Below are 24,256 nucleotides of genomic sequence, written 5' to 3'. Positions count from 1 at the left end.
AGCTGAGAATGATAAATTTGATTTGATAAGTTTTGTTAAAATTTTGAATTTTGTTATTTTGAACCAAAGGGTTGAATTGTATGACGCCGTATTAGGGTCATTGTAGGTAAAAAAAATAAATTAAAAAATAATAATAAATATATATATACATATATATACAGAGCAGGGGGAGGGGGTTAATAGTCAAAGAAAAAAAATAATACATTTACAAGAAAAAATTCTGATATTCTCTGAGATTAAAGTCACAAATTTATAAGAAAAAAACTGGAAAAATAGGGCGACCCAATAGCCGAGTGGTTAGGGCAAAATGCGCTAAGCAGCGAATTGTCCGGATATAGCAATGAGGAAATACTCGTAATTTTATCCCAGAATTAGCATATCATCATAAGCATCTGTACTTTGAAGAGATATCGAAGACGTGAATTGGGCCTATTCAGAAGAAAGCAACATACTGAAGCCATGTTCCATGCTGTTGCACCTCCTCGTTAACATGTGCATGTGGCATTTTGGCGGCGTGTGGTGTGATGAGGTTGATCCAAACTTGTAAAGTGAAGCGATTTGGATCCTTGAAAAAAAACAACAACTCTGTTTTCCCAAGTTTTTTTTTTTTCAAGTAAATTAATTATTTTATAATGTCTGAGAATATTTACATTTTTTTTGTTGTAAATTTACTACTTTAATTTTAGAAAATGTTAAATTTTTTTCTCGTAAATTTACGACTTTAATCGCTACATTTTTTTCTCGGGATATTACCCGCATTTGTTTTTAACCTACAAAGGCCCTAACATGCCGTCGTAGAATTATTCTTGATAAGTATATAAAAAAAAAAAGCACTTTACACATACTTTCATCTGGCAGACACCAGATGTATGACAATGTGTGAATGACAAGCATTTGGTTAGAAAAGGGAGTCCCAAGATGACTCAATAACAAAAATGATGTTTTATGTATTTCCTCTTTTCACTTCGTGTTTTGGGGCGGGGTTACCAGGAGATGAGACAAACACACACTCATGCTGATGATGGTGTTGTTGAGTTATAGCTTTTACCAATCATGAGACCTGACGGGTTACTCTAGATAACCTGATGTGCTGATGCATAATAAGTACACGGACCAAACCCTAATTCTAAATAAGAAAGAAAAGAAAGGAGTCATGCCACTTACAGTAAAGCAGGTCAGAAAAATTCCCAGAAAGAAAATGTACGTATATATAAAGGGCCATGATTTCACTTCAGGTTACTCTGAACCGCAGATGTTGATATCTAAGCTATTTAAAAGGTAAGAATCTGTCCATTTTGTTTGCAGTGTTTTAAAGATTGTTTGCATAAAAAATACATTGTAGTATTTTAACTACAACTTTATGTTTGTTCAAATATATAATATATATATAAATATATTATATATATTATATTCAAAAATAAATATGTATATATATATATATATATTTACATATTTATATTTTATATATATTTATATATATTTATATTTTATATATATTTATATGTATATATATATATATATATTTAAAAAACTAATAGAACTTAAAGGGAAAAATATTTTATATATATATATATATGTATATGTATATGTATATGTATGCAAATTTAATTTCACCATCTTTTTTTAATATATTTATTATATATATATATATATATATATATATATTTAACAGTGTACATTTTAAATATATTATTTTATTAGGATTCAAGTTTACAGAATGTGTACATTTCATCAAAACTTGGTGATCTACAGTCAGAATCGCATGATTATATTTTTCTTATGAGTTCGTTATATGAAGTTTTCTGTTGTTGAATTCACTTTGTATTTGTTTGAATGATTCCATCAGAAAATTGCATTAAATTGAAATGTAAAATTGATTAGCTGAGACAGACAGAGAGGTCAGGACTCTCCAGGATTGAAACATTTTGTCTACTGTATTTCTTTCTCTTCCTCTTCGTCATCTTCATGTCACCAAAGAGGGATAAAAAACACTTAATAAGTGGAGATGGATCTGCATGAGGCAAAATGGAAATTATGTGAGTATTTTCAAGCTAAAGTTAAAATTGAATTTGAATGTCTCATTGAAACCCTTTATTTTGTGACAACGAGAACAAAGTGCTGCACAGGCCGAGAGCAGGACGTTAGTTTTACTGAACAACTCCTACTGTGAGTTGGGTGATTATTACACATGCTGAAAGTGCACACTTCATCTGCTGACTTCCCTAATGTATTCTCTATCTGAAAATCAATGTTGTAGTTCTGCTATTTCAGGTTTACCCTGATTTCATTACTGTATAATAAAAGGAGGACAGGTCCTTTTTTTTGCTGGATTTTATAGGAATGTTGACTCACAATGTCTAGAACAGGGGTCAGCAACCTGCAGCTCCGGAGCAACCTGCGGCTCTTTAGCTCCTCCAGTGGAAATGAGTGGAAATGATTAACTGTTTTTTGTTTACATTTTCATTTTTATTTATCATTGTTGTAGGTCTATGGTACGACGGTACGACGGAGTATTAGGGCCACATTGAGGAAAAAATAAATCAGAGATTTCGAGAATAAAGTCATAATATTATAAAGTTATGACTTTATTCTTGTAATATTACGGCTTTTTTTCTCATTAAGTTATGACTTTATTCTCGGAATATTCAACTTTTTTTCTCATTAAGTTATGACTTTATTCTCGGAATATTCAACTTTTTTTCTTGTTAAGTTATGACTTTATTCTCGGAATATTACGACTTCTTTTTCTCGTAGAGTTATGACTTTATTCTCGTAATTTTACAACCTTTTTTTCTCGTAAAGTTATGACTTTATTCTCGTAATATTAAGACATTTTTTTCTCGTAAAGTTACGACTTTTTTCTCGTAATATTATGTTTTATTCTGTAAATCTCAGATGTGTTTTCCCTCAATGTGGCTCTAATACTCCGTAGTACATTGTCTCTTTGGCCCTCACTGCATTTGACTTATATACTATATAATTAAACTATAAACTGTGTTACCTTCATCACAATGATCAAATGTTTTTTGTGGCTCCAGAATTTTTTTTTTGTTTGCCTAAAAAGGCTCTTTTGATAGTAAAGGTTGCTGACCCCTGGTCTAGAAGAATTAGAAAAAGAAACTCCTGCAAGAAGAGAGACTTTACTGTCTGTCCGACTTATTCTGAGTAATCCTTCATGACAGCATCAGGTATGTGTTTGTAAATGTGATGCAAACAAAGTCAAGTATAGTGAAGTGTCTCTATAAAGCTCTGTCACACTTTGGGAAAAATATTTAAAATAAAAGTTCCCTGTGTTTTTTAGTTGCCCTCAGTGTGCTGCTGTTGCTGACGTTCTACCACAGCAACACTGCTGCTGTCAGCATGAAGGAACACCTGGCTGATTGTCTGGAGGACAAAGACTACGATGAGCTGTTACACACTGTGAAGACCGGCCTCCCTCACATAAATACATCTCACCACGTTGTTGTTGTCGGAGCCGGCATGGCCGGACTGACGGCTGCCAAGCTGCTGCAAGACGCCGGACACCAGGTACATTCAACACACTGCTGATTCAAGATTCAAGATTCAAGATGTTTATTGTCACACCCGTTATACAAGTACAATCGTGTGAAATACTTCTTGCTGAGAAGCTCCATTAAGAAAACAGTAAGTAGCAAAAAAAATAAATATAATAATAATAATAATAATAATAATAATAAATGACAACAATAACAAAATAAATGTACAGTAATAAAATAAAAGTGTATTTATAAATAGTATAATACAGTACAATAATAAAGGGAATACTTGGTATATATATATATATATATGTGTATATATATATATATGGGAGCAGTAGAGGTTGCATACTATAAAAACATTTATAAATATTATATAAATATATACATTTTTTTTTTTTTATTGCACATATTGCATTGATTGAAGTATTGCACTTGTTTATTGCACTTTTTTGTTAGAGAGAGAGTGTGGTGTGAGTTATCTGTTCAAAAGTCTGATGGCTTGGGAGGAAAAAACTGTTTCTCAGTCTAGTATTAACAGTATTTGTTGTAGTAGTAGTAGTTAGTAGTTGTCATACAAGTAGTAGCAGCAATAGATGTAGTAGTAGTCATTAAAAATACGGGCCAATGTACCGTGTTAATATGAATACATTTTCTGTATCAATTTTTCACAAGAGTTTTACCTGTATTTTTAAATATGCGTAATTCTTTAATTCCCCCTCAATTGTAGATATCTACATTGTCCTTTTTAGATATCTAAAAATAAATGTTGTTTAGTCAGAATGACGTTGTAGATATCTCTAACTGGAGTTACCGATGGTCAAAATGTAATTACAGATATCTAGAATTAGAGTTGTGACTAGGTGAAATGGCGTTGCAGATAACTGTAATTACGTCAGCTGTTCAAACATACTATGGCTGCTGCACTGCAGCTGTATGGGTTTATAAAGTGTGTCTGGAGACAATAAATCTACAATAGGCTGTACATTTCTACCACAAATCTCTAGTGAACAAAGCTCTCGTTGGCCACAGATTATATATATCTTAAGCTTAGCTATTAAATGTTAAAACGGCTTGCGATAGGCCTCATGTGTATTTATCTGTATGTGTTAATCTGTTCTGACAAGGTGACCATATTAGAGGCTGATAGTCGTGTCGGAGGACGAGTGGAGACCTACAGGAATGAAAAAGAGGGCTGGTATGCTGAACTGGGAGCCATGAGGATCCCTAGTTTTCACAAGTACGCTTTTTTATGTTGTTTTTTTTCAGTTTAGCATTTAACATGTGCATAAAACCTTTCCCCTCTCATAGACTGATATGATTGTGTAAAAGGAATGTTTATGAAGCAACCAGCTTTTTATGGGGGTTGATTCACAAGGATACCATCCAGACCTGGAAACTACCAAATCATTTAAAACACTAAAGGAAAGATGAAAATGAAACTTGATAGAATCCAAAGGCCCTGAAATGCTGGTGTTGTTGCTGTCTTGTTGGATACTTAAAGGGATAGTTTGAGTGTATTGAAGTGGGGTTATACAGTATGATGTACTTATCCTTAGTAAGAGTATTACCTACAGTAGATGACGGTTGGTTTGCCCCAACCATCGAGAAACAGACCGGAAGCACCGGAGCAAGCAATACAGTGCTGTTGACGGGGACAGAAAAAAGTATTTTAGCCACCTAAAATAATTGATATCCGTTTAACCGTCATCTACTGAAGGTAATAAACCTACTATGGATAAGTACCTCAAACAACCCCACTTCAAAACACCCGAACAATCCCTTTAACTCAAATCTCAAAAATTATGTAGGAATGTTACATGTGCCACCGTTAACTGACTTGCCTACACATCTAAAGTGCCACCATCAACTCCTCTGTCAACAGAATCGTCAACTGGTATGCTAAAAATCTGGGGGTGAAACTGGATGAATTCATCATGGATGACCCCAACACCTTTTACTTCGTTAATGGGGTGCTGAGGAGGACGAGGACAGTGCAAATAAACCCCGACGTCTTGAAGTACAACGTGCGGGAAAGTGAGAAAGGGAAATCAGCCGACGAGCTGCTACAACAAGCTTTGCAGAAGGTATGTAAGACAGAGGAAAGGAAGGAGGGATGGAAATAATGTTGCACAAATTCACACATCCTTGGAAAACAGTTGGTGCAGGACATTCACTGGATGCGTGACTGACGAGACAATAAGAACATAATTCAAGCAAATTTATTTGTCTCTTTTGTAGAGCAGATTATCATCGGCATCGAAGAGTTATAGAAAACATGGTGCAACATAGATAATATGTTAGCTTCTTCCATTTTTAGACGTTCTGGGTCACTACTGGCAACATAGTTTGCAATTGATCAACAGTACAAATCATTTTCAAATTCACTAGTTGCAGAGGTCCGAGTTTAGTTTAGCTGTTCCCACCCATAAGTAACGTCTAATGCCCGGTTCAGACTACACGATTTCAGCCCGATTATAGCCCGATACCGACGTGTTCCGTCATGGCCATGAATTTGACCGCCTGAGCACAGACGCACACATCTGTAAACACTACTTATTGTGCAGAATGATGTCATCTGACCTTCCCAGCGCAACTGCTGCCCGACCTCGCGGTTGGATATTCAGTGTAGGTTGTGTCAGAGTAAAAAAAATACCACCGTCGCTGCACCTTTGCACATGAAGCATCCCGTTGCGCTCCCGCTTTCTCTTCTCCCTGTGAATTATATTTTTATTGTTTTCCCCTGGAACCTCATGGGCCCCTTTACATGGTTGGGCCGGGGGGGGGCTTGAGCCCTGGTAAGCCCGTATATAGTAAGATGGCGGTGCCGGGAGAGTGTGTATTGTCGGAATAGGGGACCGACATGTAGTCCGTCATGTGTCGCGGACTAGTCACGACAAGAATTTATGACTCTCAATCGTCTAATCTGACATAGTGACCATCAGAACCATCAAAAATATCCTGTAGTCTGATCCTGGCATTAGAGCTTCCACTGATTTTGCTTTTTATGTCAGGTTTTGTTTTGTCATAAGGTGGAGTTACATATTCATGGTTCATTATAGACAGAAATCAAAGCTCAGTTTGTGAATACCCATGGTAACACCATCAGATCAATAGATTACTTTTTTTCTTTCTTTTTTTTAGGTCAAAGATGAAGTGGAGGCCCATGGCTGCAGGGCTGCGCTGCTAAAATACGACCGTTATTCTGTCGAGGTAAAACACTAAATGATGTTGCTGAAACTTCCCACCACCTCTATGAGTGCAAATAGAATGTATATATATATATATATAAATGAATGCATGATGTCAAACTTTGTTTATCTAACAGGAGTATCTGAAAGAAGAAGGAGGTCTGAGTTCAGAAGCGGTGAGGATGCTCGGAGACCTGCTTAACCAACAGAGCCTCATGTACACAGCGCTGAGTGAGATGATCTATGACCAGACTGACATCAATGATGATGTGAAGTGAGGCCCTACATCTCACAATGTCAACTATTCAAAATGGGAATACTTTGCTTGCACAGTAGAATTATACATTATTAAACCCCTAGCCAGAAAAAGTGAAAGAAATCAAACAGACGTCATTAAAGGCATGGAAAACTGAAATTGTACACTTCTTTGCAGATGACACAATTGTTTACAATGTTGTATTCAACGTTTGTTTTCCACTTTATGTGTATATCAGCTGTTCACTGACTTCTAGATGAGAACTAAAACACATAGTAATCTATAGAGGGAGTCGTGGGTACCCATAGAACCCAATTTTATTCACATATTTTGAGGTCAGAGGTCAAAGGGACCCCTGTGAAAATTGCCATGCCAGCTTTTCCTCGCCAAAATTTAGCGCAATTTTGGAGCGTTATTTTTATCCACCTTCATGACAAGCTAGTGTGATAGTATGGTTTTATTGGAGTTGTGTTTCTGGCCACCTAACAAATCTTCATCCATTTTCACCAAAATAACCAGCTCTTTTGATGGTAAATGCTTCACTGTGTTCACCAACAAGTCACTACCTTTGTTGGAGCTGGACAGGTAGTTTACAGAGGGTTTACCAAACCAGAAAATGAAGGCAATACTTTGACTAATGGAGTTATTATTAGCTTGTTTTATATTTGTAGTGTAAATGTTGGCTTCCAGATATGAATCTGACCTTCACTCAATAGATGTAAGCTACTGTAAGTTGCTCTCCAACTTTGCATCATAATCTATATATATAACTGTACATATCATTGCTAAATTAAATTAAATTAAAATACTAAATTAAAATTGCATTACCCTGCACTATACTCATTTATAACAGTCTCTTCTGCACTTTTTAATAGTCGTGTATCATAGCTGTTACCCTGCACTATATTCAGTTTTAACAGTTTTCTTCATCTCCTTGTATTTTTATATCTGGTATATTTTTTTGTACTTTGTACTTTGCACTACTAACTTTTTTACTGCCTTTTTACTAACATGTTTTGCACAAGCGAACTGTGATGCTGGAAACTTGAATTCCCCTCAGGATCAATAAAGTTACTATCTATCTATCTATCTATCTATCTATCTATCTATCTATCTATCTAATCCACAGCATATGGACATATTGCAAATTGGTAACTCTCTCTACAAGAATGCATTCAATACAAATATTTGTCTTTTTGGTTTTAAGGTACTCTGAAGTGATTGGTGGGTCGGACCTGCTCCCCAACGCTTTTGTCGATGTCCTCGATGTCCCTATTCTCCTCAACTCCAAGGTCAAACGTATCAGCCAGTCAAAGAAGGGTGTAATTGTTTCGTACGAGGAAGGCCAACAGTGTTCTTTGACGGACCTTACCGCTGACGCTGTCCTGGTAACAACAACAACCAAAGCAGCCCTTTTCATGGACTTTCATCCAGCTCTCTCCATTGAAAAGATGGAGGCACTGAGGGCAGCCCACTACGACAGCTCCACTAAAATCCTCCTCACCTTCAGCGAGAGGTTCTGGGAGAAGGACGGCATCCGAGGAGGAAAGAGCATCACTGACGGGCCCTCTCGTTACATCTACTACCCCAGCCACAGTTTTCCAAAAAATAAGACCATCGGCGTCCTCCTGGCTTCCTACACCTGGTCTGACGACTCCCTCCTCTTCTTAGGTGCGAGCGATGAAGACCTGAAAGAGTTAGCTCTGAGAGATTTGGTGCAAATCCATGGCGAGCACGTCAGGTCGCTCTGCACAGGGGTGTTGGTGAAGAAGTGGAGCATGGATCCTTACAGCTTGGGTGCCTTCGCTCTCTTCACACCGTACCAGCATTTAAAGTATGCTAAAGAGCTCTTCAGAAGTGAAGGCAGGGTTCACTTTGCTGGTGAACACACTGCCTTCCCTCACGCTTGGATCGAGACATCGATGAAATCTGCAATCAGAGCTGCTACCAACATCAACAAAGAGGCGCTCTTGAATTCAGAGTGGGCTAACTGTCCAGTGTGAGATGAGCTCTAGAGTCGGGAGAATGAATTTTAAGCAACTGAGTATTATAGTATTAGTAAATACAATATCAAAAGGTGCAATATATCTAGCTAATGCCACAGAAATGTTATTTATAGTATTATATGTTGAATTTTAATATTTATAAAGACTGTGGAATATGAAATGTCTGTCATAATCATTAGTGTACACACAAAATAAAAGTGTTTCATAAAGACGTAGATGTAACATTGTGACTGTTACTATACCTGAGTAAACTATGATGAACCAAAGGACAAATTTACATTTTTATCCTGGCCTAGAATGTTTTCTAGATTAGACAGTGGATAACACCATTATAGCAATGATAACATGCACAGAGACGCCACTGAATTCATTCAGCAACTCCTCGACTACAACTGAGCCAATGCAGATATAAATAACACAAAGCACATAGATTCTATAAAGGTTTTAGTCAGGATAGGACCAGGAGGACTCTCCATTTGGCACACTTTGGAGTATCCAAGTGTGCCAAATGGGGTTTTCTACCTCTTGAAAGGGAATCTGGCTCTAAAATACTCCTGATATCCACTACAGGAGGCTATGTACACACAATGGAGCCTTTGGCCAAGACGTTTACCCTGTGCATCATCACATTCTACCATTGTGAACAGAATAACATCAATAAAAAAAAAACTAAATTGTATAGTTTTCACACCAAATGGAGTAGTTTTATTATAATAAAGAACTGTGATCAAGTAGATGATAACAAATAAGATCAATAACAATGTAAATAAGATAAGAAAAAAAGAATCCAAAGTCAAGTATGTACATTCAATATAAAAAATATAAAGTAGAAATACAATTTCTCCTGTGATGATTTTGAAACTAAAATATTGTTATGTTATATATATATATATATTATATTATCTTTTAGAAACTATTCAGAAAAAAATACCACCACAGCATTTTATGACGTTTTTAAAGGACGTGTTTTAACACACAGCTCAGCCAAACAAAACGGTACCGGGTCCGTCGGGGTAAAAGAGGTTAAGACTGTCCCAGTCTCCAGCCACTTTTCACTTCCCCCTGGCCCATGCATTTCCATTTCCATCCACCAGATGGCCTCAGACCTTCTCACCAGTCTCTGTCACCTAACTCCTACATCCACCAGCTCACCTGTTCCTCATTCACCAATTAACCCCTCCACAGTATTTAGCCCAGCCCCAATCCTGTTTACCTGGAGATGCTTTCTATCTGTTGCTGTCTGCATTTGGGTCCTTTTCCTTGCTGCTGCCTCAAACTCACCCACTGGATCTTTCAACCACTACTTTTAGCTAATTATGTTTACCTGTTTAATACATTACCTTGATTTGTCTGGTACTTCATCTGCTGGATGTTTAAAAACAGTTTCTCCATTGACCCTAAAAATATATTGTATGAACACCAGAATGTACAGCAATGAATTTGATATTTAAAGGGACTGTTTGTAACTTTTTACATGTGGTTGTAACCTAACCTGAGTGACTTTCTATGTTTCCTCTATCAGCCTGTAGACTGCTTTTTATTTGAAGATGTAACGTCATGCGTACCCGAGTGTGGCTACAGCTACAGGGATAGCTAACGATAGCTAACTGTTGGTTAGAAATGGAGTCTGCTAACACAAACAAACGACCAGCCTCCACCACAACTCAGACAAACTACAAACTACAAAAAAAACAATAAAGTTATATCTAGTGAAGTCCGTCTTGCAAAACAGGAATATGACCGACGTCGGATCAACATCGACGGGCCCTTCGATTCATGAAGGGACATTCCCCGAGGCAAACAGGTAAGCTAACTTCACTGCCCTTACCAAAAAGTATATTCAAATGGGCTATTAGTGTACTTCTATTAAATTTAAAATAAGAGAGTATACTTTCAGTTTACTTTTTATGTACTTATCAGAGATATATTTAACAAAAGTATACATAAGTTTAGTAAGCTTATACTGACAAGTATACAGAAAAGTCTAAGAGTATGCTTTTAGTTTATTTCTTATGTACTTATCAGGGATATACTTTACAATAGTATACTTAAGTATACTAGGCTTATACTGATAAGTATACAGAAATTCTAAGTATACTTGGCTTATACGTGTACTTAATCTTTTGATTGAGATATATTTCATAAAAGTATAATAAAGTATTCTTGTCTTATAGGCCTACAGAAAGGTAGACTTGGCTTGTTTACTTTTTATGTGCTTATCAGAGATATACTTCAACAAAAGTATACTTAAGTTTTCTAAGCTTATACTGACAAGTATACATACAAATCTAAGTATACTTTGCTTATACTGACAAATATACAGAAAAGTCTAAGTGTACTTTGCTTATACTGACAAGTTTACAGAAAAGTCTAAACTTGGCTTATATTTGTATTTAATCTTTTGATCAAGATATATTTCATAAAAGTATAATTAAGTATTCTTGCCTTATATGGCTACAGAAAGGTATACTTGGCTTGTAGTTGTGCTTACTTCTTGATGGAGTAGCCTATTAAAGTGTGTGAGAGTTTGTAAACGTATGTTTTGATATTAATTTACTTCAATTCATCAAGCATTTTGTAATTTTTTAATTTTCTGTTCACTGTGGAGAAATGTGGGGAAAACAAATTTTATTTTTAGCTTTTTTTATCACAAAACATCAAGTCAAATAGCAAAATGAGCAAGTTTCTTCATGTAAGGCATAAATCATTGGCTAAGTACTATCAGTATACCTATAGTTTAGTACAAAATAAAACTCAGATGTTAACAAGTAGTGCAGTTGAAGTTTACTATTCTTATGCTTAAAGTACACTTAAAAGTATACATTTATAAACTTAAAAAGTGGGCCAATTTAGTCTCTAGTCTCTCTAGTATACTTTGGGGGGAAATATAATTGAACTATACTTAAGTATACTTCATAAAATACACTTGAAGTATGCTACTTTTTTGTAAGGGTGCCAAGAATGTGAACTATGCAGTGATATTGTGGTTTTAGCTGTCAATCACGCTCGCTCGCGTCAACTAACAGGACGCCGACTCATTGACTTTATATGGCCACAAGCCATTTCTGATTCTTACATCGAGTCTCTTCAAAGTACTTTCCATACTTCCTTAAAGAATAACCCAGTTTAAAGATGTCATACCTCTCTGCAACACACGCTGAAAACATGTGACAGTGGGAATGACATGAATGTGGTTGGCAAATGAAATCTGAGATGAATGACCCATTGAGACATGCTTGTTCCTGTTTCCTTATTGTGGTCACATTTTTGGCAAAATTCCCATCAGATGAGTCTCCTTGTTGATGATGTTGCGTCATAGTACTTTTTTCTGATCATAAGATCTGAGAGCTTGTTAAATATGAAACTGAAAACCAAACCCTGACAACAAAATAAACAGAACACGCACAAAGTCATGCTCCTTTGTGGTCCTTCTGGTCAGATGAGAGGAAAATCCCAGCGTCTAGCAGGCTTTATAAGAGGCTACAGTATGATTTCACATCAGGTCACGGAGACATCAGAATTTCGTTGATTAAGCTCCTAAAAAAGGTAGGAATCATTTAATCTGATAAAATTGTTATTAAAATGAATATATCATCTTAAGAAAGTATCTGTTAATTGTTTCTTCTACTTGTTAAAGGTTAATTTCCGTTTAATTTACAAAACATTTAAAAGACTATAGATATATAAAGCTATTAGCTATTGGCCGATAGTCGAACCTCAGATCGAAGAGGAACAATGCGGATTCCATCCTGGCCGTGGAACAACGGACCAGCTCTTCACTCTCGCAAGGATCCTGGAGGGGGCCTGGGAGTATGCCCATCCAGTCTACATGTGTTTTGTGGACTTGGAGAAGGCATATGACCGGGTCCCCCGGGAGATACTGTGGGGGGTGCTGCGGGAGTATGGGGTGAGGGGGGCACTTCTCAGGGCCATCCAATCCTTGTACGCCCAAAGCGAGAGCTGTGTTCGGATCCTCGGCAGTAAGTCGGACTCGTTTCCGGTGGGGGTTGGCCTCCGCCAGGGCTGCGCTTTGTCACCAATCCTGTTCGTGATATTCATGGACAGGATATCGAGGCGTAGTCGGGTGGAGGAGGGTTTGCAGATCGGTGTGCTGAGGATCTCATCGCTGCTTTTTGCAGATGATGTGGTCCTGTTGGCATCATCGGTCTGCGACCTCCAGCACTCACTGGATCGGTTCGCAGCCGAGTGTGACGCAGTCGGGATGAGAATCAGCACCTCTAAATCTGAGGCCATGGTTCTCAGCAGGAAACCGGTGGATTGCCTACTCCGGGTAGGGAATGAGTCCTTACCCCAAGTGAAGGAGTTTAAGTATCTCGGGGTCTTGTTCGCGAGTGAGGGGACGATGGAACGTGAGATTGGTCGGAGAATCGGAGCAGCAGGGGCGGTATTGCATTCGCTTTACCGCACCGTTGTGACGAAAAGAGAGCTGAGCCGGAAGGCAAAGCTCTCGATCTACCGTTCAGTCTTCGTTCCTACTCTCACCTATGGTCATGAGGGTTGGGTCATGACCGAAAGAACGAGGTCGCGGGTGCAAGCGGCCGAAATGGGTTTCCTCAGGAGGGTGGCTGGCGTCTCCCTTAGAGATAGGGTAAGAAGCTCAGTCATCCGTGAGGGACTCGGAGTAGAGTCCTTGCTCCTTTGCGTCGAAAGGAGCCAGTTGAGGTGGTTCGGGCATCTAGCACGGATGCCTCCTGGGCGCCTCCCTTGGGAGGTGTTCCAGGCACGACCAGCTGGGAGGAGACCACGGGGAAGACCCAGGACTAGGTGGAGAGATTATATCTCTAATCTGGCCTGGGAACGCCTCGGGATCCCCCAGTCAGAGCTGGTTAATGTGGCCCGGGAAAGGGAAGTTTGGGGTCCCCTACTGGAGCTGTTGCCCCCGCGACCCGATCCCGGATAAGCGGTTGAAGATGGATGGATGGATGGATAGCAGAGACAATTAATTCGTAAAATGAAAATTTACTTTAGTGTGTTTTTTTATTAACTGTCGTACCACTTTAAATGAGATCATGAGCTAAATGCAGACAACACACTGTAACTGTCTGAGATGCAACTTTCGTTTCTCAGGATTTAAACATTTTGTCTAATTTAAGTTTCTGTTTCTCTTCCTCGTGTTTGCATCACTGCAACAGCAAACTTCTAATAGAATAGAAGGAAAATAAAGATTGAAAACAATATCACAATGAAATGAAAATGGTGAAAATTGAAATATACTTCAGTACAAATATGTAAAAAAATAATAAAATATAAGACAGCATTTGTATAGAGCAGGGGTCAGCAACCTTTACTAGCAAAAGAGCCATTTTAGGCAAAAAAAAAAAAAAAAATCTGTCTGGAGCCGCAAAACATTTGATCATTGTGATGAAGGTAACACAGTTTATAGTCTAAGTATATAGTATATAAGTCTAATGCAGTGAGGGCCAAAGAGACAATGTACTACGGAGTATTAGGGCCACATTGAGGGAAAAAAGATTTACAGAATAAAGTCATAACTTTACGAGAAAAAAGAAAATAACACGTAAAATTACTACTTTATAATATTACGACTTTATTCTCTAAATCTCAGATTTATTTTTTTCCTCAATGTGGGCCTAATACTCCGCTGAAGAGACGCATGTGGCTCCGGATACGCAGGTGGAAGACCCCTGGTTTAGACGAATAAATAATCAGAGTAAATGAAAATATACTTAAAATACAAACTATTTATAATAAGAATATAAATTAAAAAACATACATGTAAACTTAAACAAAATATAAAATGTGAAACACAAAAAAAAGTGTAGTCCCTGAAAAATACATAGCTGTTTAGTGTGTTTTTTATTAACTGTCATACCACTTTGAATAAGATCATGAGCTAAATGCACACAAATTAAATATACAAGATTAAAAGCAATATCACAATATGAAACGGTGCAAATTGAAATATACGTGAGTACAAATATGTAGAAATGAATAAGACAGCATTAGCAAAGACAAATAAATAATCTGTGTAAATGAAAATATACTTAAAATACAAACTATCTGTAATAGTAAGAATATGAAATTAAAAAACATACATGTAAACTTAAACAAAATACTTTGTGTACTATATACTAATTTATATTATGAATGTTGTTAAAAGGTGTTCAGAAAGTGTAAAATACTAGAAACCCTACTAATAATACTGTAGTTTTAGCTGTTTGGTGTGTTTTTTTTTATTAACTGTCGTACCACTTTGAATTAGGTCATGAGCTAAATGCAGACAACACACTGTGACTGTCTGAGAGGCAACTCTCCTTTCTCAGGATTTAAACATTTTGTTTCTGTTTCTCTTCCTCGTGTCGCCAAAGACGGAAAGAAGACAAACTTCCAAACGGAGATGGATCCACATGTGGTGACGTGGAAATTATGTGAGTATTTTACAGCATTATATTGTGTTTTCTTTTAGACAAAGTATGGTCTAAATACATATTTTATAATTCCCCAAAATAGTGCGCAAATTAATTAAGCCCCTCTGCCATGTTGGGTACGAGGATATGAGCGCTGTGCAGCAGTTCTGCTTTCATGGTTTCAGTTTTAATTTCATCAATGCTTGATGACATTATAAGAGGGTCTTTGTTGGACTGTACAGGTATTTACTGAATGTCACATCCTGATGAAGTTGTTATTACATATTTAATCATAGATCATAACTCTCTGAGACCCACAATAGACCTGTTTTAGTCCGGGTTACAGGGGGTCTTTAGGGGGAGGTAGCAGGTCAACAGTAGATGTCACATAGAAGTGGTGGACATCATCTGAAAGATGGAACCTGAAGATTAATTTGAGATGCAGCTCAGCACTGTGAGTCAAGTTGTTCTAGTCATGAATTAATTAATTGATTAGAATGAATTGCGAAAGTGTATAAGGGTTTAGAACATGATGAAAGAAGTATATGATGTCCATCCCCATACTCTATTATGTCTCATAAATTGTTGCAGCAATTTTTGGGTTGATACCATTTGTTACACAGATTGGAGTTGAATTTAACAATTTTTTAAATCACTTGAAAATTGATAAAAAAACTATGAATAATCCCTACAAAATACCACATTAAGACACCAAGACCTTGAAAACCATGTCATACTAGCTTGTTGCTAAATAACGCTCCAAATTTACGCAAAATTTTGCATACAGAAACGTCTAAGTATACTTGGCTGATACTGACAAGTATACAGAAAAGTCTAAGTATACTTGGCTTATGCTTGTACTTAATCTTTTGATTGAGATGTATTACATAAAAGTATAATTAAGTATCCTTGCCTTATAGGCCTACAGAAAGGTAGTCGTGGCTGGTTTACTTGTTATGTGCTTATCAGAGATATACTTTCAAAAGTATACTTTAGTTTACTGAGCTTATACTGACAAGTATAAAAAAAAGTCTAAGTATACTTGGCTTATATTGACGAGGAAAAACTGATGGCCATTTCCAAAAGGGGTCCCTTGACCTCTGACCTCCAGATGTGTGAATGTAAATGGGTTCTATGGGTACCGACGAGTCTCCCCTTTACAGACATGCCCACTTTATGATAATCACATGCAGTTTGAGGGCAATTGAGGCAATTTGAGCATATTGTTTTATGCTAAATGCAGTACCTGTGAGGGTTTCTGGAAAATATCTGTCATTGTTTTGTGTTGTTAAGTGATTTACAATAATAAATATATACATACATTTGCATAAAGCAGCATATTTGTCCACTCCCATGTTGATAAGAGTATTAAATACTTGACAAATCTCCCTTTGAGATTGAACAGATAAGAAAATGTGCGATTAATTATATATTTTAATCGACTGACTGCCCCTAGAATACATCAAATACTCAACATGTTTGGATAAGGACATTAATGATGTTATATTTTTTTCTGTTTTTAAATAAAACACCATTTTTTTTTGCTTTAGCTTTTTTTTTTTTTTAAACCATCACAAGTTAAAATGTGTGACGGCTGAACAAAAGAGGGCGAGTGAAGGGGGGTCACAGTTCAGACAGAGAGGACCTGGACCCTGTAGAAGTTCTTTTAGACACCAGAGATTTACAGTTTAAAGTGTTGTTGGGGGGGAAATTAAGTGAATACAACAGAGATATGGATGAAACCGAGTTACGATGACGCGACTGTCCGCGTTGATTCATTTTCATGGGAGCTGTTTTTACTATTACTTTGTGAGCTTTCAGCTACTATTAGCAGCTGCTCTAGTGGAGCCAATTAGTCTTTGAATATGGAAAGTAAACCTCAGAAACACTCATTTGTATTCCTTTTTTAGAAAGAAATGCTGAATGAGAGTTGAGTTAGAGAAGCTAGTGAGCCCAGAAGTCATGACTTTTTTGTTTTTTAAAGGTAAGTAAAAGCACAAATTACTCAACCTGAATTTATTGCTCCACTTGCTGTGACTTAAATATCCCAGATTAATTAGCTAATATGAGTTCTCCTGTTGGGAGTTTTAAGTGGTGTGTTTTTTCTCTGTGTGTTTACAGTTGCTGCCGGCGTGCTGCTGCTCACATTGTACCGCAGCAACAACACTGCTGCTGTCAGCATGAAGGAACACCTGGCTGATTGTCTGGAGGACAAAGACTACGATGAGCTGTTACACACTGTGAAGACCGGCCTCCCTCACATAAATACATCTCACCACGTTGTTGTTGTCGGAGCCGGCGTGGCCGGACTGACGGCTGCCAAGCTGCTGCAAGACGCCGGACACCAGGTACATTCAACAGTACTTTAAAGTTTTTGTTTGTTGGACACCAGGGGACAAAGAGAGAGATTTAAACAAGCTGACAGATATGCAGCCACCACAACCCTTACAAAAAAGTAGTGTACTTTATGAAGTATGCTTAGTACATTTCCCAAATATACTTTATGTAGTAAGTATATCAATGTACTAGTAGTATACTTATAAGTGTACTGCTTTAATAGTTATTCAGACTAAATCGGCCCACTTTTTAGTTTATAAAAGTATACTTTTACGTGTACTTTAAGTGTAAGAATAGTAAGCTTTGAGTACAAAACTACTTTACATCAAAGTCTTATTTTCTACTGCAACTATACTATAAGTATACAGATAGTGTACTAGTTTTATACTTGTAAGTGTATTACTTCACTACTTTTTGTGACTAAATTTGCCCACTTTTTCGTTTATAAAAGTATACTTTAAGTGTAAGTATGGTACTGATAGTTTACTAGTTTTATACTTGTAGCCCACTTTATAGTTTATGAAAGTGCTCTTTAAAGTATACTCTCAGTATACTAGTTTAAAAATGTTTATACTACAAGTATACTTGTATATACTTGTAGCCCACTGCATGAAAGTACACTTTTAAGTACAGTATATTCAGTAAACTACCAGTTAAATAGATTTGTTTATACTACAAGTATACTTAGGTATACTTTTCTAAAGTATATCTTGATCAAAAGATGAAGTACAAGTATAGGCCGAGTAGACTTAGACTTTTCTGTGTACTTGTCAAGTGTACTTAAGTATACTTGTGTTAAGTATATCTCTAATAAGTACATCCACTTCTGTGGATAATAAAATGTATTTAGCATAGAATAAATATTTGTTGCTTAAATTAAATTATACTTTGCACAAATATTATGTAATTAGCGTCTTTCTTTCAAATCATGAATCGGACAACGATGGTTAAGCACTTTATTTAACTGTTCTGACAAGGTGACCATATTAGAGGCTAGTGGTCGTGTTGGAGGACGAGTGGAGACCTACAGGAATGAAAACGAGGGCTGGTATGCTGAACTGGGAGCCATGAGGATCCCCAGTTATCACCGGTGAGTACAAATGAGTCTTAAATGTCCAAAACAACAGTGTTTGACCCCTTTAGCTGGTCAGAAATGTTCCTTATTGGGTAGTTAGCATAGTTGTTTATGAAAAAGTAGTATACTTAAACTTTAGTAAAGTTCAAGTATATATTTACTTTATGTAGTAAGTATACTAATACCACCAATTGTATACTTGTAAGTGTTCAACTTATACTTCTTGGGACTAAATTGGCCCACTTTTTAGTTTATAAAAGTATACTTTTAAGTATACTTTAAGTATAACAATGGTAAACTTTGAGTTCACAACTAGTTTACACCTTATTTTGTACTGCAACTATACTATAAATATACTGATAGGTTACTAGTTTTATACTTTTAGCCCACTTTTTAGTTTGTGAAAGAACACTTTAAAGTATATTCTCAGTACACAACTAGTTTAATACTTTTTATATCGCAAGTATACTTGTATATGTAGCCCACTTTTTTAGTTTATGAAAGTAAACTACTAGTTTAATGTTTTTTATAATGTAAGTATACTGTACTTTTAGCCCACTTTATAGTTTATGAAAATACACTTTAAAGTATACTCTCCTAGGTGTAAGCTAGTTGTGTACTCAATTTTTATTCTTATTACACTTAAAAGTATACTTTTATAAACTACAAAGTGGGCCAATTTAGTCCCAATGAGTATTAAAGTAGTACACTTACAACTAGTACGTTGATATAAGTGTACTTACTACATAAAGTATACTTGGGAAATATATACTTTAACTTAACCTTTGTGTACTTCATAAAATAAACTTGAAGTTTACTACTTTTTCGTAAGGGAGTATGAGCCAAGTTAACTTAGACTTTTCCGTATACTTGTCAGTATGAGCCAAGCATACTTAGTCTTTTCCGTATACTTGTTAGTATGAGCCAAGTATACTTATACTTTTCCGTATACTTGTTATTATGAGCCAAGCGTACTTATACTTTTCTGTATACTTGTTATTATGAGCCAAGTTTACTTAAGTATACTTTTGTTAAGTATATCTCTTTTACATTACTGTTATACATATCTTAAGATTAAAAGAAGTATACTAATAGCACACTTGAATAAACTTCTTTTTGGTGAGGTTTTGTTAGAAATGGTGTGTAGATAAGTACTATGTTTTCAAATTTACTGGCAAAATGTCTTATTTGCCTCACCTCAAAATATCAAAAGTTGATATGGAAATGCTTCAAGTGTCTCATCTTTTCACAGCATCGTCAACTGGTTCGCTAAAGAACTGGGAGTCAAGCTGAATAAATTTGTCATGGAGGACATCAACACCTTTTACCTGGTCCATGGGCTGCGGAAGAAGACGTACGCAGTGAAAGCAAATCCTGACATCCTGAAGTATAAGCTGCCGAAAAGCGAAAGGGGGAAGTCAGCTGACCAGCTGCTACAACAAGCTCTGCAGAAGGTACTTTATGTTGTACTATCCAGTACACAGTCTGTTCTATTGGTATCTGATACCAGTATGTGCTTAAAGATACTATTAGCTGTTAAAATGGATAGATTCGAACTTACTGATATTTCAGAGCCGTGGTCGGGACCATAGATTCGAACTTACTGATATTTCAGAGCCGTGGTCGGGGCCATAGATTTGAACTTACTGATATTTCAGAGCCGTGGTCGGGGCCATAGATTCGAACTTACTGATATTTCAGAGCTGTGGTCGGGGCCATAGATTATAATTTACTGATATTTCAGAGCCGTGGTCGGGGCCATAGATTCTAATTTACTAATATTTCAGAGCCGTGGTCGGGGTCATAGATTCTAACTTACTGATATATCAGAGCCATGGTCTGTGTGCAGAAGCACCATTGTAAATATCAGTCTCATGTAAATTATCTTTTCTGTAGGTGAAAGATGAAGTGGAGGCACATGGCTGCAAAGCTGCACTACGGAAGTACGACCACTATTCTGTGAAGGTAAACCACATTATGAATCTCACGAAACTCCACAACATGAGTCTGAAACACAAGAGTTTGCTGCAGAAAGAAGTTATATGAATGTTATATGTTCTTCCAACACAAATTGGGTTGAGGGCATAGGAGCCGTTTGGTTTTTCAAAAAGTTGAAAGCTGAAAGAAAGAATGATTTAAGATTATGTTTAAATGAGGGGGGATTGAACACCGAATGTAGTAAAACATTTGCGTGTCATTTCACAGGAGTATCTGAAAGAAGAAGGTGGCGTGAGTCCAGAAGCGGTGAGGATGATCGGAGACTTACTCAATGAACAGAGCCTCATGCACCTGGCGCTGACTGAGATGATCTACATCCAGAGCGACGTCAGCGACAACACCACGTACGATTGGTTGATTTAAGACATTTGTACATTTATATTTGGCCCCAAAGATGTTTTGTTTTAGGGTATGCATGAATCAAAATAGTTCATACAAAGTGTCATCAGAGCATGTTTTATAGCATAAGTGTTTATAGCTATGAGAGCAGCCTAAATGTTGAATGTATGAATGACACGGGAATTCGCAAGTCATTTTGAGTGCAGTAAGGACGCCTTTCTTGCTTTTGGCGTGTCATTTTGTATGCCATGTAGGCTGTACTAATGTGAACGCATCCGCGTGAATACGCTACGCTCGGTGCTAGTGACGTGAACCAAAAATGTGAGAAACACAGCTAATGGTGGGCCGCAGGGGAGGCAGATGAGTCCAACAAACACAGGACTTTCAACCAGGAGAGCGTCCTAAAGTTATGTTCAAGTGACGTTTGTGACCTGTTTTTCATACTTCTGTTACGTTGTTTCCGTACGTATTTTGCTTAGTTTACATATTAATTTTAAGCCCAACCATGATGTTGTCTCTAAACCTAACTAAGTGGTTTTGTTGCCTAAACCGAACTTTGGCTGTTACCGTAGTTTTGTTGCATGGCGTAAAAATGACACGCAAAAAGAGCCGTACGAATAAGAATGAAACGCCTTCCTGTGAGATGGAGTCGGAGAGAGGCAATGAATCGCTCAAGTGGGGATAAGAACGCACCCTTTCAGAGAGTTTGCAGTCATTTAAACACACGGAAAGTGACAGAAGTTGTTCCGTGAGAAATGATCAGAGAAATTCAAATTTTTGCCTACTACCTCACCTGTCCACACCCGATCACGACAATCGCAGCGTTCTTGGATTGTCTGTTTCGAAGAGTTACCAAAATTGTTGGACATAGAATTCAGACTTCGGAGAGGCTTGGGTGGAGAGGGGTTCGATGATCCGGAAAGCAATTTACAGTCAAATGCTTCTATTTTGGGACATACTCGGTTCATAGCCAGCTTTGCTTTCTTTGAATCTTTACTATGACTAGGTCCTGCATTCATATATTCATCTTTACTGGAGCAAAGGTAGACAGTGGCAGGTATGTCAATCTGTAGCTTGACTTTAACAACCTGCTTTTTATTGCCCCTTTATTATGTCTGCCAGGAAGCAAAGGGGTGTAGTTGGCTCATGCCAAACAAATAAGGATGTCCATAGGTCAGATCTGCTGAATGGATTGTCATCAGCATTGTCACAACAACATCTTGTCACATTTGTGCCAAATACAGTCGGAGTAAAGTGTGTCCTTTTGTTTTAAAGGTACCATGAAGTGACTGGTGGGTCAGATCTCCTAACCAAGGCTTTTCTCACCGTCCTTGACATCCCCATCCTCCTCGACTCTAAGGTCAAACGTATCAGTCAATCAGATGAGGGTGTAATTGTATCGTATCAGACAGGCAAGGAGTCCTCTTTGACGGACCTTTCTGCCGACATGGTTTTGGTAACAACCACTGCCAAAGCAGCCCTTTACATGGACTTCGATCCACCTCTCTCCATCAGAAAGATGGAGGTCCTGAGGGGGGTCCACTATGAAAGCTCCACTAAAATCATCCTCACCTTCAGGGATAGGTTCTGGGAGAAGGACGGCATCCGAGGAGGAAAGAGCATCACCGACGGGCCCTCTCGTTACATCTACTACCCCAGCCACAGTTTCCAAAAAAATAAGACCATCGGCGTCCTCCTGGCTTCCTACACCTGGTCTGACGACTCCCTCCTCTTATTAGGCGCGAGCGATGAAGACCTGAAAGAGCTAGCTCTGAGAGATTTGGAAAAGATCCACAACAACAAGACCCTCACGTCTTTCTGCACAGGAGTGGTGGTAAAGAAGTGGAGCATGGATCCTTACAGCTTGGGTGCCTTCGCTCTCTTCACACCGTACCAGCATTTAGAGTATGCTAAAGAGCTCTTCAGAAGTGAAGGCAGGGTTCACTTTGCTGGTGAACACACCGCCTTCCCTCACGCTTGGATCGAGACATCGATGAAATCTGCAATCAGGGCTGCTACCAACATCAACAAAGAGTCCGCTAGAAGTCAACACCATGACGAGTTCTAGGTTCTTAAATCTGGCGCTTTTGCTTGGTTGCCTCAGGAGTGGGGCTCATCTTGATTTTTGCAACTCTAATCCGCATCAAACTGATGGATTTTTGGAAGTGTGGGCTTGATGTCGCTTGGCAAAAGTATATCACACACTTGTGCAGCGGCTTTAGCAATAACTGATGCTCATAACAATCAATAGTATGTGCACCAGTAATGTTCCTCCAAGCTTGATGTGTCTGTCATGGTCATTTATGTGATCAAATGGGTGCTAAATAACACTACAAACTTTCCTTTGAACGCAACTCATGGTGCTGAGAGTGCTCCTTCAAAATCACCAGACTCAAAAAAAAATGTGAAGAGCATATACCCAATGCACAAAATACCACCTGCTGTTAAAAGCATGTCCGGCATTACTGCCCCTCAGTAAAGAGGTTATACTGCACATTATTAAAGGGTTACATGCACTTTGTGATCTTTGTCGATCTCAACTGATGACTTGTAGGCATTACAGTAACAGTAATTACACCTTCGTCATTTTCAAACCTGACCGTAAACCTTTCAGTCGTAAATGATCAGTTGAAGGACAAGTATCTTCATGTGTTGAGAAATGTCAGGATCTTTAACCTTTTCACAAGTCACTCAGGATCAAACTTTGGGAAAATACACTGATACATTCCAATAAACATAATCTTCAAAAAGTAAACCACAACAAATGGCTCCCAAACCTTTTATTTTCATGATTGTGTATAATAATAGGCAGTCCATAACAATGGACAGTGTTGACAAATGGTGAATACAAAGATAGAAAGAGATGGCAAGTGACACTGTAAGAAACTGATCTGTAATTTAAACTAAGGTTGTCAATCAAATAAAATATTTCATCGAGATTAATTGCATGATTGTCCATTTTTGTATCAGTTCAAAATGTACCTTAAAGGGAGATTTGTCAAGTATTTAATACTCTTATCAACATGGGAGTGGACAAATATGCTGCTTTATGCAAATATATGTATATATTTATTATTATAAATCAATTAACAACACAAAACATTGACAGATATTGATCCAGAAACCCTCACAGGTACTGCATTTAGCATAAAACAATACGCTCAAATC

The 24,256-nt window shown here is 37.5% G+C and overlaps 2 protein-coding genes across 2 annotated transcripts; both read left to right on the top strand.

The window, feature by feature from the left end:
- The first annotated feature begins 1,179 nt into the window (after positions 1-1,179).
- Positions 1,180-9,163, top strand: LOC119481980 (L-amino-acid oxidase-like). Its single transcript, XM_037759326.1, has 8 exons — positions 1,180-1,278; positions 1,978-2,036; positions 3,302-3,528; positions 4,625-4,737; positions 5,383-5,584; positions 6,642-6,710; positions 6,826-6,962; positions 8,152-9,163. The coding sequence occupies exons 2-8, from the start codon at positions 2,006-2,008 to the stop codon at positions 8,945-8,947; spliced, it is 1,575 nt and encodes a 524-aa protein (XP_037615254.1). The 5' UTR covers positions 1,180-1,278; positions 1,978-2,005; the 3' UTR covers positions 8,948-9,163.
- A 1,041-nt stretch (positions 9,164-10,204) lies between these two features.
- Positions 10,205-24,031, top strand: LOC119481979 (L-amino-acid oxidase-like). The gene is made up of 8 exons (XM_037759325.1): positions 10,205-10,754; positions 15,301-15,360; positions 17,461-17,687; positions 18,654-18,766; positions 20,004-20,205; positions 20,648-20,716; positions 20,957-21,093; positions 22,364-24,031. Exons 1-8 carry the CDS (start codon positions 10,727-10,729, stop codon positions 23,154-23,156), a joined length of 1,629 nt encoding a protein of 542 aa, XP_037615253.1. The 5' UTR covers positions 10,205-10,726; the 3' UTR covers positions 23,157-24,031.
- The last annotated feature ends 225 nt before the right edge of the window (positions 24,032-24,256 follow it).

Source organism: Sebastes umbrosus, chromosome 22, assembly GCF_015220745.1.
Source record: "Sebastes umbrosus isolate fSebUmb1 chromosome 22, fSebUmb1.pri, whole genome shotgun sequence".
NCBI classification, from domain to species: Eukaryota; Metazoa; Chordata; class Actinopteri; order Perciformes; family Sebastidae; genus Sebastes; species Sebastes umbrosus.
Note: the sequence above shows the minus strand (reverse complement) of the source record. Positions and strands in the feature narration are given on the sequence as shown.